The 17161-nt window shown below is 30.7% G+C and overlaps 1 protein-coding gene across 1 annotated transcript; it reads left to right on the top strand.

Annotated features, from left to right (window-relative positions):
* The first annotated feature begins 3487 nt into the window (after window positions 1–3487).
* Window positions 3488–15733, top strand: LOC134696601 (protein mono-ADP-ribosyltransferase PARP15-like). Its single transcript, XM_063558463.1, has 10 exons — window positions 3488–3587; window positions 4462–4535; window positions 5412–5639; window positions 6602–6823; window positions 7290–7335; window positions 7563–7645; window positions 12106–12342; window positions 12785–13009; window positions 13462–14122; window positions 14730–15733. The coding sequence occupies exons 1-10, from the start codon at window positions 3491–3493 to the stop codon at window positions 14990–14992; spliced, it is 2136 nt and encodes a 711-aa protein (XP_063414533.1). The 5' UTR covers window positions 3488–3490; the 3' UTR covers window positions 14993–15733.
* Window positions 15734–17161: the final 1428 nt, after the last annotated feature.

Raw genomic sequence — 17161 nt, 5'->3', positions numbered from 1 at the left:
ATCGGAACTTAGCACATTTATTAAAAAAAACAGTTGTTGGCATGATACGGGTTATGTTCTTCTCATATATGTTATGATGGTATGATACTTAACCCATAACGGGAGGGGTTGTGTCTGATATTCATATGATGAAGACATAATCTTTCAATCAGTTTAATTGAAGTCTGGAGCTGGCATGTTAGATAACTGCTAGTAGTCTGTTGTTATTTATGTATTATTGTCATTTTGTTTATTTTCGTTGGTTACATCTTCTGACATCACACTTCTTTTGAACTGAATTTGAATGCGCGAATTGTTATACGTTTACTTTTCTACATTGGCGAGAGGTATAGGGGGAGGGTTGAGATCTCATAAACATGTTTAACCCTGTCGCATGTTTGCGCCTGTCCCAAGTCAGGAGCCTCTGGCCTTTGTTATTCTTGTGTTATTTTAGTTTCTTGTGTATAATTTGGAGTTTAGTATGGCGTTCATTATCACTGAACTAATTTACATTTTGTTTAGGGGACAGCTGAATGACGTCTCCGAGTGAGGAGTTTCTCGCTGCATTGAAGACCTATTGGTGACCTTCTGCTATTGTCTGTTCTATGGTCGGATTGTTGTCTCTTTGTCTCATTCCCCATTTCCATTCTCGATTTCCCACTGGAAAGTTGCTGCCTATAAATGAGCCAAACAATCATTTTTTTAACATTTATTTTAAATTTTATTTTGCAAAATTAATTTGATTTAAAAAAAATCTGTTAAAGTATGTTTAATTTGTAAATGTTTCCTGTTCTTGTATTCTTCATATAGAATACAAAAAAAAACTGAACAAAAAAAAAACATTTGCACAAATGAAACAAAAGTATATGGTTTCAAACAAACAAAAGGGTGTCCCCCTCCCCTCGAACCGCCACTGTAATGCTTATATCACTATAATGGTTAAGATTGTATGTTGCCTTCAAGAATTCTTTTAACTGTTTTTGTAGTATTGTCATGAACCCTTTAATTAATGACACATGAGGAGTGAAACAAATGTCCGTATCATCGTATTACTGGAAGGATTGTTTTGGTTAGCATGATCGAAGGCAAGTTACTTCTTTATATGCGGAAAGGTCACACTAAACGCTAAGAGCTTCTCCCCTAGTCAGATAGACTATAAAAAATCTTTGAAAGTCAAAATTGTCTTTATTTTGTGCAAGGATTATTCACTTCAATTTTTATCCCATTCAAATAAGATGGATCTGTAAATATAATTATAATAGTCCCAAAAATAAGTCAACCATATGAGACATACAAAAAAAAAACCCTATAAAGATTAAAACCGAAATAAGTAAAACGAAAATGTCTGCTTTCAACATGATTCATACCCTCTTTAAAATTTGGATTTACATATATTTGTTTGAAAAGAAAATATATAAACATCCTCGGATCTGAGCTTTCTTAACCAAAATATCATTATCATAGAAGGTGGTCACTAGCTGTCAAATCCCTGTTCACCGATATTTGATTTTATGTATAATTATGTAAAACATTTATCAAAATTGTGAAAAAGTATTAACTAAACCATTAACAGGGCATGGGCTCGATAATATGTAAATTCGTTTCATGTGTATGGGGGAATTGTAATTGTAATCGTTAATCAGCTGTAATTGATTACATTTTTTTAAAGTATACATTGTAATCATTAATCAGCCAAAAATCTGATTACATGTAATTTATTTTAATCAAAATGCCCTGTTATCCTGATTTCTTTTTGATTACATTCTGATTACAATGAAAACATTTTGAGCTGTGTTTATGGTCATTTAATGTTTTTTTTTGTTAATCTTATTTAATAAATATCTAACAAGTTAAGATAGTTTGGTTTACTTTATAAAGCATGTAAATTGATCTGTATACTTTAACTGTTACAGTATTGAAAAGTCATCATTTATAGCATAAGAAGTGACATATATACGAGCTTTACAATTTTATGTCTCTGGCCTTAGTAAAATATATTGTACATATAAAAATTATTCACAATTTTAAATTGTACATTTACATATTTGACAAAAAAAATATGTTGTAATTAAGTAATATTATTATTTTCTTTTACCCTGAATTATAATCTTTTGTTAACATTGTGATTTTTATCAAATTTATATTGAGGTAGGAAACCAATTAAGATTTGTTGTTATTGCAACCTCCCATCCAGTATAGCTGTAGGACAATATATTATGATAAAAGATTAATCAGACATGTGAACATTTATCTAGTAAGCACAAACTAAATTAAAAGTTTGCCAAAATATCTTGCTCAAAATAAGCAAATTTTTGTATGTACTTGGACTTGACATGTAAAATGCATTGAATTATAGCACTAGTATTTTGTTAGCAATTTGTTTAAACAGTTCTATTTAAATTTTACATAGTTTTATCTTGTAATTTTACATTTTATTTTTTTAATGAGGCACGAGAGCGGTGCTGAATACTATTTTTCTCACAATCATTTTCCCGCTAAATTTCAATTTATTTATAGCACAGAAAGGGAAGTTTTAAATGACGATCATTACATGGATCCAAATTTATGCTTATCAAGATTGAATAAGTTGGTAAGCAAACAAAATCAAACATACAAAAAAAGTCATTTACATTTGGTAACATGTGATAAAGGTAACACCGGTTCACTAAAGATCCACAAATTTAAATAAAAGGATTTCTGTTTCAACTTTCACTTTCAAGTTGGAACAAAACATACATTTGTACATAACACATTTTTTGTGGGTTTTAATTTCATATACAGGTGAATAACTCTGACCAGTGATTTTAAAATACCTTCAAAATATAATATAAACTCTACGACAGACTTAACACAAAGTGGTATGACTTACACCACATTATGAATCTGTGTGCACCCATAAAACAAATATGATAAAAATGAGTTAATTGCCGAGTCACAAAGTTATGGAGGTTTGAAAGAGTTCAGCTGGAGTTTGGGCCCCATTACTGGAAAAAAATTGAAAAAAGTAGGGGTATATTGTTTTACCTCGATCTGTTTGTCCGTCCATTCATCATTTGCCATCAGTCATCAGTCCAATATGCAATTTCAGAAATAAAAATATATTTCGTCGCATCTTTCTCAGGAACTACATCAGCAGAATTTCTGAAATTCGGTTCGTGATTTATTCAAATCAGCTATAGCGAGTCTCAGATGCGTTTTTAGATTCATCGCTTAATAACTTCCTGTTTACCGAACACTTACATTTTGGGGGGTGTACAAACAGTGAGCAGAAGTTAGCAGTTTCATTTGTTTAACAAATGATTGAGATACACATAGACCAAGGTTAGGGACACAAGCTTTTTAGAGCCTCTAGTTATAAATTGTGACTTGAATGAAGAGGTGACTAACTGGAACTCATACATACCACATATCTTCTTATTTTATTTTAATTGTTATAATAATTTTGATTTTGATCTTCACATGATTTCTTTTCATTTTTGTTTACAATTGGCTGTATTTTTTCAGAGGTAAAATGTCTGACAGTGATGATAGTTCACTGGACATTTCCTTCACTTTGGATTCCAGTGAAGATGAAGATCCAGAAAGGGATACCAGTACATTCTTTTCAGGTAACCAGTTTTTAATAAATAGAAAGAAATAGAAAATGTGGCAACATTGATATTGCCAATGGAACACTTATCAACTTTAGATTCTATAAGAGAATAAGTGTTTAAACTAAACAGCCATATATTTTATATAGATTAGACCGTTGGTTTTCCCGTTTGAATGGTTTTACCACTTGGTTTTACACTAGTAATTTTGGGGTTCTTTATAGTTTGTTGTTCGGTGTGAGCCAAGGCTCTGTGTTGAAGACCCTGCATTGACCTATAATGATTTACTTTTTTAAAATTGTTATTTGGATGGAGAGTTGTCTCATTGGCACTCACACCACATCTTCCTATATCTAAAAACAATAAAACATTCAGATTTACTCAGCTACTTTTGCATCTAGGTACTATTTCTGTACTAAAAATATGCAGTACTGAAAATTTACTTTTAATATTTAGTACTATTTCTTTACTTTAAAATTATGGTAAAATTTGGGTACTTGTTTACAGTACTTGATTTGCACTAAATATTTTTGTACAGAAAAAATACAATAATCCATGTTTGAAAATCCTAACTTTGAGAGATTTGAAATAGAAAAATCTAACAAAATGCTGAAAAATGTGACGATAGTAACCAAAAATCTGTAGTACCTAAATTTTAAGTACAAATACAGTACTGTAAAATACAGGTACCTAAATATTACCATAATTATGTAGTAACAAAATAGTACTTCATGAATATTAAAAGTAAATTTCCAGGACTGCAAAATTTTAGTACAGAAAAAATATCTATGCTAAAGTAGCTGAAGTGTGTAGTACCTGGAATGAGTAATTTAAATTAACATTGAAATGTTAATTGTTACAATATTTAACAAGGATTTTATTCTTTTTAAAGGTACAGTCAAAGTATCAATAACAGTTGGCAGAACTACAATATCAGTTGTAGAGGGTGACATCTCTAACCAACAGGTGAGAATAAGTTCAAAACACATTATAGATGTTCCCTCCTCAGTTTATAAATAGCAATGTAATAGTTTAAAACTAGTACTGTAAATTCACAAATTATTGTCATTTTAGACTAAACTGCGATTTTAATTTTTGCAATATTGAGAAAAATCCTGTTTAATTCATATAACAAAATTCAAAATGCAAGTTTCAATTGTTGTGAATGTAACCCTGTCACTTTTTTCGCATTAATAAAAACATCGAAATAATTTCTGAATTTGCAGTACTTATGGGCCGGTACTTATTAGGTAATAAGTTTTATGACTTGTTACAATTTTGACACAGATAACAGGGTTTCCTAGTGGTGCAGGAACTAATTACCCTTCACAAAAAATGAATTCACCTTCCCAGTCACAGCTAGGTATAAATATCTAGACTTTGTGCAATTTATAATGAGCCTTTGGCATATATTGTAAGAAACTAAAGGTCTCTATTGTTGAATACTCTATGTCATGTATGTTGGACACTAGATGACATTTCATACTATTTGTGTCAATGGATGGAGCGTGTTTTATATATATATATATATATATATAGTTGTATACCCAACAACTGTTTTAATTCGTGTTTACTAAATCAGTTCAAGATTTATAGATGCAATGCAAGTACATTCATACTGTAAATTTAGAAATAATCGCATGCATTTCTTATCGTGATTTTTAAAGAATGAAAAAATTGATTAATTATTTCAATTTCAGGAAAATAGTCATATAGATTATTGTATCAAATATCAGTGTGCAAGTTTTAATTTTTGTGAGACTTGACCAGTTGCATTATTAGCATTAATTATAATAATTTCTGAAAATACAGTATAGTAACCTTGACCATGTTGAATTTCAGGTTGATGTCATTCTAAACAGCACATCAAAGAAGTTAGACCTAAATGCTGGTAAAGCATCTAAAGCTCTACTAACAGTTGCTGGTAACAGTTTACAGACAGAGTGTAAAGAGAAATATCCAACTGGGATACAGGCTGGTGAAGTAGCAATAACAGGGGGAGGTAACCTAAAATGTCAGCATGTCTTCCATACATCTTTATTGAAATGGAGTGAAACAAATTCCAAACAGGTATGTGCATGGATAAGGGAAAATGGAGAGTATACTCCAATGAGACAGCAAACAAACAATAGAAAAAATACAGACAAACTTCATGCTGAAGTCTAAACAGACAGTTAATTTTAAGCTACAGGTTTTTCTGCAGATTTTTTACAATTTTTCTAGTTTTAAAATGTCCAAACTCTCTAAAAAAAGTTCTAAGAAAATTTTACAGAACAAAAAATGTAATAAAAGATAAAAACTTCTTTGAAATTTGCACTCTTTTAAAGAAAAATTCTTCCATCCAAATTCAAATGTTTTCATTAACATTTTTTTGAGAAATGGCAATACATTGATCTAAACAGCATGAACAGAAATATGGAAAGACTCCTATCATATTCAAGCATCAAGATTTTTTGCCAATCAGAAAAATAATTTTTCAGCTCACCAAACTGATAATGAAAGGGTATCCACAGTGATATATCTTAATAAGCAGTGCTATTACAATTGGATAAGTCTAAATGGCTGTTTTGTTATATTTTGTATTCAAAATATATATAATTTTATTGTTCTTTTTTGACAAAATACACATACAGTTGAATTCCTTTTGGACAGGTCAGTTATAATAACTACGCAATAACTTAATGGGACAAGCACAATAAGAAATGATTGACAAGGCCTGTAAAGGGAGATAATTTTATAAAGCAACTTTCTTTATAATCATTTATATTCAATTTGGTGATCAGAGATTTTGAAGAGGAAAACTAAATTGTATTTATATTTTCTTCTGCAAGGAGATGGACATAATAGCAAATGGGACAATTTTGTGTTAAAGACAAAAAGTGACGATTTGCAGTATATCTTTAAAATACTATGAGCAGTAAAAGTCTTATGATTTTTCTCACATATCTATTTGATGCAAAAATAGAAGTTTCAGTTATTCCCCTTGCATTGTTACATGTAACATATATATCACACATATTTAACATTTTCAGGTCCACAAATCATTCATAGAGAAAAGCCTAACAGAAATGGACAAAAGAGGTTTGGCATCAATGGCTATTCCTGGACTGACCACTGGATACCTCAGGTTCCCTAAGAGAGCAGCTGCTAAATCTAAATGTATCTACATCCAAGAATACTTGCAGCACCACACTGATACTTCTATAACTGACATCAGATTTGTCATACACTCTTCTGACCAAAGGACATTAAATGTAAGTTTGATTTTAACTTTAAGCTCACAGGTCCACATAAGCAAATCTTTATCAATGCTTGATTACTTTTACTTTTAAAAAGCATTCTTAGTATATTAAGTTTTGGGTATTTTCTTCGAAACAATAGTTATAATTGTATAAATCATTTTATTAGTCTTTAATGGTTTTTGTATTGAAAAAGATGATGTGGATCAATGAGACAACTCTCCACATAAGACCAAATGACATAGAAATTAACAGCTATTGGTCACTATACACTGCTATATGGCCTAAACACAGCAATAATTATAGGTCCTGACATGAATGCTTAATAGAGACCTCATACCAATATATTGACCATGTTGACTTATGGATATTATTTCAAATTCAAGATATTCAAATATTCTATACAAGTCTGTTAATACAAATGCACCTTGTGGGGTAACATATTATTGTACTGGTTTACAGATATTTTGGTACATTTCAGGCTTTTGTTGCTGAAGTAAAGAGATGGAGATCTTTTAATAATCAATGTAAGTCAATTATACAATTACAATAAAATTATAAGGAAACTTATCAAATATTGGTATTCTACAACACTCTACCTCAGATTTAATAACACATTTCAAATTATGCTTGAAAATGACATTTATCTTCAACTATAAATAGTTTTTTTCATTTGAGTATTCCCCATATCTCTTTTATTTATATTGAAAATTAAAATTTCCTGTAAACAGTTTTTCTTTTTTTCTGATTTTAGCTGTCCATTGCAGAGATGTATTAAGTACTCAGATAGGAAACACTAAAGTTCAGGTCAAAATAGACAAAATACAAGACCAAGATGTGAGTATAAATGAGGAAAATATGACCAGCCAAAAAGAAAAATGAGTCAACTTGTGATTAGTCTGACAAATAAAATTTATCAACAAGCTAAAGATAAGTAGTCAAAAAGAATTTAAAAAAACTGAGTCATCACAAATAAAATAAATGAACATTATAATGAGGGCTGTTCCAGTAAATACTATGTCCTCTCAGAGACTGCACCTTTTGTTTAATGTAATCCATCATCCAAAGAAATAAACATAAATAAAAATAACACTCCCTTTGCATACACTTGCAACAACCCATATAAATTGACAAAAAAATTGTCTTCCCTGTGGGGTGGGGACATAGTATTTCCCAGAAAAAACTTGAGGACCATTTATTTCTTTTGTGACTATTTTATCATTTCTCTTTTATTTAAAACAGAAGACTTTTTAAGATTTAGAATCCATTTTCTTATAGCTTTGATATGCATTAATGCTCTGATTAAGACAGAAAGATTCACATCTCATAACCACAAAATTTTTAAACTACAATAGACATTAAAGGGAAACTTCGCAAAAAAATCAAAAATTCATATTATGTCCATTCTGTATAAAAATGCTCAAATTTATAAATATTAAAGTTTTATTCCGCTAGATAAGAGATCACCATCGATTTTAAATTTTGAGTATCAGTTCTTTGCGTTCCGCCATTTTGTTATCTTGTCCAAATAAAAATCACGATATGTCTATAAACCATAAAGAAACAAAACTACAGTAACCGATGTTGTCGTAATTACGTGTCGATATCTTGTCAATCGTACGGTTGTTTTATCTGACTAACTAACTTGATTCGGAAAATGTTCTTATATTTTTAATAACCATATAGTCTGTTATTTTTAAACTGTTAATATTGGAATTAGTTAAAAAGTCAAAGTTCAAATCATAAATAAGAGTTCCGTGAAAATTGTTTTCGAAAATCTAATTCGTTCATAATTCTTTAAAGTAATATACTTTATTCAAATAAATTAGGATCTTCGCTCCACTGATCACCCGCATGGCTTAAGGTATTACTCCCAAAGGTATTGTGAGGGGTGTAAGGTGACACGACCAGGTAATCAAGCGATTTCCTGTCGGGCCTGCAAGTTCATAAATAAAAAAAAAATATGATACCAAAAAAAAAATTAAAAAAAATTGAAGATATACAAATATACGTATTTTTCCAAGGGTTAATTTGGGGAAAATCAGAGACATATAATTGTATTATATGTCTCTAATCAGAGACATATAATTGTATTATATGTCTCTGGGACAATGTAATATTTACTCGTTGTCAATAGTAAAGGACATAGTTGGATCATTCCAGAAATGTTGATTAAAAAAATGTGCACACTTGTCGACGATTCGTTTATACGCCCGGATAGAAAGTTACGGTACTACAGCGCAATTTAAAATATATACATGTATACATTGAACATAAGAAAGAAACATACATTTTGTGCAAATTGGGGTAAAAGTTTTGTAAATAGACTAGTCCACGTATACCAACAGTATGTAATCATCCAATTCGATAGACTATTGTATACCAAAAGAAGAAGAAGAAGAAGAGGACCAATTTGATTTAAATACAGGTCGATCTATAACTTGCTTTGGTTCATCGAAGTTATGAACATAGTAAAATCATAGATTTATATATCAATTAGATTGTTCTCGAATAAAGAAAGAAATTCGTCATCACCACAACTGTTCCGACATATGCAACTGGACGTACACTAATAATCCCCGAGGGATGTGAATATTTTCTAGGAAAGCTATTGAGTATTAAAGTTTCAAATCATTTTCGGGATTTTTTTTCTTTCTTGATATTCAATGACAGCAAATTTAAAGAATAAACTGCTTGTCAGATATTTGTCCGCTTTAGGGGTATTCTTGCCAGTTGAACAGACTTATAATTACATTCAAAAATAGGGAAAGATGACATTAAATTTGTTGTCTTTTGTTTTTAAACATCTTTGGTCAAATAGTTATTAAGTATTATACGTTGTGAGACGAAGACTACTTTAATAAGGATGTCCCAGATTATGATTAAATTTGGTTGATGTTTTTCACACTTGATAAAGAATATATATTCGTAATTTTTCGATTCCATTCCAAGAAGACCTTAAATTTGCTGTCAATGTTTTAAGACTTCTCAAGTACAAAAGTATTTTTTTCTTTATTCGTTCATATTATATTCCGCTTCGGTAGAGTTATCTTCAGTGAGTTCCAGTTATTAATTTGTACGTGGCTTTTAAAAAGTCTAAATCTAAGTGTTCTCATTCATTTATTTGCCTAATAAAGACAAATAAAAATACTTTGGTAAAGCTATTTATAATTTCTAAGTTCTCCTTTTTATTAGACATCAATCAAGGACAAAAGGTGTAAATCATTTCAATCGGACATATGAATTAAGTTTCCCGTCTTTAACCAAAAATTGTGTATTTCTTAGTAAATTAACTTATTTGAATTCAAATAAATAATAGCACCAAACATAATTAAATAATTCCACGGCGATCAATTTTTATTTGTCACCAACTTGAATATATATTTTAAATATGTGTATTGGATGCTCCCCTTGTCTTATAATTCACTGATCCGAATAGACAGTCACACCTGGCAAGGTGTGCCAGAGAGGCGTGGTTAAATACCGAAGTGCAAATAACAATTTACAAGCCATCTACGAGTATTGCTACAGAACCGTGAATACACACATCGTATCAACCAAGTCATAGCAGAGATAGTAAAAGGTCAATAAGAGTACACCAACATATTGTCTTTACAGATTATTGTACTTTACTTTGTTCACCTTATCAGTCTGAAAATACATTAATTAAAAATCAATTTATAACTTTTTCAGTTGTCTACAAAAATAATTCGAATATATACGTTTAACATAGAAAATTTATCTCATGAATATGTACAATTGAACGTATGTGCGTTTTATCTTCTTATTATCGGATGGTTATTAGATAAAGCATAAGTCATCGGCGCGCTTACGATTACGTTAAAATATGATTAAAAACCAAGACTTTTAATGATTGTTTTTTAAATCCCGGCATGCAAAAACCAGGAGAAAACGTCACGACCTACAGGAAGTAGTTAATATTTTTTCATTAAATATTGAATTTCTCCTTTATTACTGCACATATAGCGATAAAACTTTGTGAATATATATATTATGTAATAATGAACATATTTAAACCATAAGTAAAAAATCGTGAATTTTCCCTTTAATAAGACATGATAAATTAAGCTGATATTGAAATAAAGAAATAATTTATAGATTGAGTGTTGTTGTTTTAAATCCATGCAGTTTCATACTTTTGAAATATGTATTTTAACAATAAAAACCTAATGCAAATACACATCAATTCATCTGTTCATCTTTTTATACACCCATCTTTTAGACGGGACGTATTATGGTATACCGTGTGTTCGTCCGTCTGTCCGTCCGTCCGTCTTCCACACTCCAGACAATAACTCAAAAACACTTTCACCAATTTCTATGAAACTTAGGTGAATTGTTTATATCTATTGACGTAAGCTCCCCTTTTTTTTTTAATTTCAGATTTTAAGTTTTGGATTTATGGGGCTTTATTCATAAAAAAGGGGGGATTTCAACACTTTGGACAATAACTCAAAAAGGCTTTCACCAATGTCCATGAAACTTTGGTGAATTGTTTATATCTACTGATGTAAGCTCCCTTTTAATTTTTATAAATTTCAGATTTTAAGTTTTGGATTTATGGGGCTTTATTCATAAAAAAGAGGGATTTTTAACACTTCGAACAATAACTCGAAAAGGCTTTCACCAATGTCCATGCAACTTTGGTGAATTATTTATATCTATTGATGTAAGCTCCCTTTCAATTTTTATAAAATTTTTATATAAATTTCAGATTTTTCATTTCTGAGTTATGAATTTTTATGCTTAAAAAAGGGGGGATTTTCTAATTTTGGGACAATAACTTACACACCAGTCTTTTAGAGCAACAGGTGTATCATGCGCTAAAGTGCAGCCCTTTATTTGAGGTTGAACTGATCTTTATCCAAAGTCTGTAACTGTTTGAAAATTGAGTTGTAACAAAATTTGTCTTTTGTTGCAAATATTAATATTCAAAAATCAATATAAGTCTTTTACATACACATTGAAACCTGACTTAATCGAATCCTGCATTAACCGAAAACCTGTCTTAACCAAACATGTCCTTAAGCACTGTCATATCAAATTATATGCACTGTGAACCTGATAATGCCGAACATTGGCCAAAACCGAACACAATCTTAAGTCCTGAAGAGGTTCGGTTTATACGGGTTTCACTGTACATGTTAATGTGCACTTGCATATGGCCAATTTCTAGCTGATTTAAAGATGTGAATTGATATATTAATATATTAAATTGCATGATCAAAGGGGAATAACTCTAAATATTTTCCCAAATATTTATATTTGTTTTACAGGTTGATGTTATTGTCAACAGTGTTAATTCTCAGCTAAAGTTAGATAAAGGTTCCCTGTCTCACACACTAGTATCTGTTGGTGGCAACTCCTTACAGACAGAATGCACAAACAAATATCCCAATGGTTTACAAGTTGGACAAGTTGCAGTGACATCTGGTGGCAATTTAAAGTGTAAACAAGTCTACCATAGCTGTATAGGGGACTTTAAAAATCAGGACAAGTCTGAATCGAAAAAGGTAAAAACATTGAAATTTTCGGAAGATGTAAAATGTTTTTTTAAATCCAGGATTTTGTAAAGTGGATGGGTAGGCATGAGATGTCCTTAATCTTCCTCAATATGCTTCTGATATGAGGAACAGATATAAAACAAAACAAAAATAACTTGTCAATATAAAATATTTTATACAATAATCAGGATAATCAATCAGGATAAATTATAAGCAATCCATCCAGATATATTTTACTCTCCCTGTCTGACAATCTATCCCTCTGTATTTATCTGTTTGTCTGCCTGTCTAACCTACCATCCATCTGTCTGTCATCACTTCCATCATGGAAAACATATAATATATAGTAAATGTGGGGTATTCATCTAACACAAAATCAGAACATTCACAGCATGAAAAAAATTTGTAAATTTTTTTGGTTTTGTTTTAATAAAAGTTAATTTATTTTTAGTCTATTCAAGAAATGGTGAAGACCTGTTTAGACACAGCACATACTAGCAACATGACTTCCATTGCGTTTCCATGCCTAGGTACACGATACAGACATTACCCAGCCAAGCTGTCTGCCCAGGCAATGTTTGATGGTATACGTGACTTCACAGCTGACAATGTATCATCATCCGTGTCATCTGTTATCATTGTAGTGTATGGTTCTAACTGTGAAAAAATTGCAAAGGTATTCTTCCTTCATTTCAACTTTATTAGGGAATGTTTATATACCAGCCGGTTTTAATTGCTTAAACAAATATAGAAAAACATCCACCAGTAACTGAACAACACATGTATTGATGAAAATGCATGTAGTTTTAAAATTATCAGTTTTGTTGATTTTTCAGTCAAGTTGAAGTACTTTGTGATATTTAAATTCTTTGATTAGTTATTCTTTTTATTACATTGACAATGAGCTTTTTAATTGAAAAACATGTAGAATAAAAACATACATGTCACTTCCTCTTTGGTATTTATAATTTGTTTTGATGTAGCTTCATTGACAACGTCTTACCAACAACTATTGTTGTATGACATCAGAGGAGTGAAATTATAGAGTTTGTTGCGCATGTGAAATTATTTGTTTTTTTACTGGGAAATTGCATTGCATGAAATGTAACAGAATTGTAACTTTTGTAGGCTTTTGAAGCAGAAGGAAGTAGTTCCGATGCTACAGGAGGCCAATCAACTGTTAGGGGAACAAAGGAGTTCTGTTCTATGATGTATCAAACAGAATTATCTCCCCCTAAATCTTGGACCCATTACAGTTCAATAAAATCGGTCAAACAGTGGAAAAGTAGTAAACCTGAAGATGGAAAATATTTTAAACTTATTGAAATCCAATCAACTGACAATGTTTACCAAGCCATTGAAAGTTTAGTTCAGGACACATGGGAGAGTGGTAAAGTAGGTCATGGTCGTGATGCAGCAGGCCTTGGAAGTCACACTACACTTGCCGTGAAAAAGATAGAAAGACTTGAAAATATTGATTTATGGGAATCATATGGCCATCTTAGGTCACAACTCTTTCACAAGGCATCTGATATTGACATATTTGATCCACTAGAAAACTTGCCAAATTCAAAAGGACCAATTAAAACATCAGAAAATATTCAGTCCTTCCTAGAAAATGAAATTTACCCAGAAGTCAATGAAGTTTACCTGTTTCATGGAACAAAAGCTGACAAGTTTGATGCAGTTATGTCCAAAGGATTAGACTTCCGTATGGCAGGAGATAAAGCAATGTTTGGCACTGGAACTTATATGGCTGAAAGCTCTACAAAAGCTGACCAGTACACAGGTAATATGTAATCTTACTAATCAAACCTTAGAAATTAAAAATCTATTTTTTTAGATAATTTGAATGATAAAAGTCAAATTCATTTGTCAATTTCAGCAATAAAAAAACCCCAAATTAGTGCAACCCAATTACATGGATATGTTGTAATCCATGTCACTTTCAATTGGGTAATTTATCTTAATTGATAATTTATTGTGGAATTATTTATCTATTAAAGCACCCAAAATAATTGATCTTTATCAGAACCCTTTAATATCTGTTTCAATCCTCGAGTTTTGTAAATCTAGTTCATATATTTTTTTCCCAACAAGTATACGATTTGGAGATGTGAAGTTCCAACTTTTTAAGTTAGATCCAACTCATTGAGGCTAAGGCATCAACTACTTGATTGCTTCATGGTAGCATTGAAAAGAATTTTCTGGTGTAAATCCAGATATATCAAGAAGCTTGATGGTGAAAAACTCATTTTGACGTATAAAAAAAGTAGTGATTGATGTTGCAAAGTCAAAATTATTTCAATCAATTAAATAAAAAATTTAGGATAAAACCCCAAAATTGTAAACTCTTATCTGGAGCTTTGTATCACAGTTACTATCTTGTATTACAGATCCAAGGACCAAGAGATCAGCAGATGATAAGAAGATGATTTTAGCTAGAGTATGTTTGGGGAAGATCTGCCTTTTACAGAAAGCCATGGGCAACCTAAAGAAACCCCCATGTTCATCTTGTCAGCAGGTGGCTTGTGAGCATGGCAGTGGGCATGCATGTGATAGTGTTGTTGGAGATGGGGGATGGATCTTCAGAGAGTTTATTGTTTACAATCAATTTCAAGCATACCCAGAATATGTTATTACTTATATACGACAGTAGAGCTATTTACCAATAATTTAATTCTGGATGTTACCTGTCTTCTGATTGGCTGAATCTTTGTTGTTTATTAGCTCATTGACAAAATTTTGTCACAAGACTATGACTTCACTAAAAGTAATCAGTGATTACTCCTTTAAAAAATGAGAATTTATAATTAATTCATGAGGAATGTCTGTTATATTTTTTCTGTCTGTGAAATAATAACTTAATAAATGGGGTGCACACTTTATAAAAAAAAACCCACCTAACTACTGAGATTATTCAGTGTGAATAAAATACTTGATGTTATTTCTTCATAAACAGATTTTTTTTTACAGTCATCCCTTAATTATTAAAAATTTATATTAGATTTATATTTATATCTTTTATGATACATTTTTATACAATTCCTTTAGTGACAAGTTTTTTGTCTTTGAAACTGATGAAGGCTAAGTGGCCAGATTATGTTATTTGTAATTCATAAGTTATAATAGATATACAAAATGTATTTTTTGAAATTGTTTATGTATTTGATTATGTCTTGTAGTTAATGATTTATTCAGTTTCAAGCACGAATTTGACATATTTTTATACGACTGCAAATTTCATAATGCATCATTTAATGCTATCATGTTGTCTGTGTTGTCGTCTGTGTCATTGCAGACACATTACTTTACACATGTCTTTGTTATATTAATCTTTAGATCTGTATACTTTGATGATGATTCAAAATTTCATTTTTGAGGGATTGAGTATTTTGTAAAAAAGGGGGAAGGTTTTTTTACATGTTGTGCTGTATCTCTATAACAATTTATGATTACTGCTTAAAACTTTACACACTTCTTTGTTATATTGATCTAAAGATCTGTTTACCTTTTTGGTGATGATTCAAAATTTTATTTTTGAGTTATTGAGTATTTTGTAAAAAAAAAAACAGGGTGGGGGGTTTCTCGCCATGTCTCAAAAACTATATATGTTTATTGCTTAAAACTTTCTCAGAAACTATTTATGATTATTGCATATAACTTTCACATAAGACGTTGGGCGTATTATGCGCTCATGGCGCAGCTGTTTATTGTCTTCTGTTATCATGTTTATCTTATAGAATAACAAGGCCTTTACAATAACGCTTGTCCGATTGTCTGGTACCAGAGGAAAAATAGGTTGGACAAGTAAAAGCTATATCAAGCTTGTCCGACGGGACAAGTAAATCTATTCTGTAGAAAATAAATTTAATCCAACTTTAATGAATATAGAAATTATAAACAACAAACAAGAAAACAAGTATTAATTTGACATGTTTCTGTATTGTGTTTATTCAAATGCAAAACTGTTTTCTTCAACATGTTTACTTGCTATCGATCATTTTAAATTGATTCCTTGTCAGGTAATTTTTAACAGGTAAAAGGTATACTGTTCTCTGAAACCAGTCTTATTGATCCGAATCAGTGATAGATAAGGTAACTTTACAAGTCCAATTTATAGACAGTTTTGCACCTTAGGAGACATATTTAGTAGACATGATTAATAGACAGTTTGGCACCATAGGAGACATATTTAGTAGACATGATTAATAGACAGTTTGGCACCATAGGAGACATATTTAGTAGACATGATTAATAGACAGTTTGGCACCATAGGAGACATATTTAGTAAACATGATTAATAGACAGTTTGGCAACACAGGAGAACGAATTTCCTGACCAAGACAAATCAGTACCTCCCTTTTCTACCTTATTCTGTTCCTCATAATAAATACCATACTGGCAGAGACATATATACATAGGTGTATATATGTCTCTGATACTGGTAATTTGTCTAATAAAGATATTTTTCAAATAAAAATGAAGACACTATTTACCATAAAATTCACAAAATCATATTTGATCATAAGTAAAAAAACAATACTTGCAATACGGTGACCTATGGTTATTAATTTGTCATTTGGTCTTTTGCAGAAAGTTATCACATTTGCAATCATACCTCATCTTCTTTTTTTATTGATTGAACTTAAAAATGTTAAATAAACTTTTTTTTGGACAAGTAACAATTTCATTCGTGCAAGTAATTTTCGTTATGTACTTGTCCTACTGGACAAGTTGAAAAAAAAGTTATTATAGAGGCCTGAAAACTATTATAGAAACTTTTAAAAGGGAAATTAGCATAATAGGATCGTACAAATATGTAAAC

The sequence above is a fragment of the Mytilus trossulus genome, chromosome 14, assembly GCF_036588685.1.
Source record: "Mytilus trossulus isolate FHL-02 chromosome 14, PNRI_Mtr1.1.1.hap1, whole genome shotgun sequence".
Classification (NCBI taxonomy): Eukaryota; Metazoa; Mollusca; class Bivalvia; order Mytilida; family Mytilidae; genus Mytilus; species Mytilus trossulus.
The sequence above is the reverse complement of the archived record's forward strand: the minus strand, read 5'-3'. Positions and strand labels throughout refer to the sequence as shown.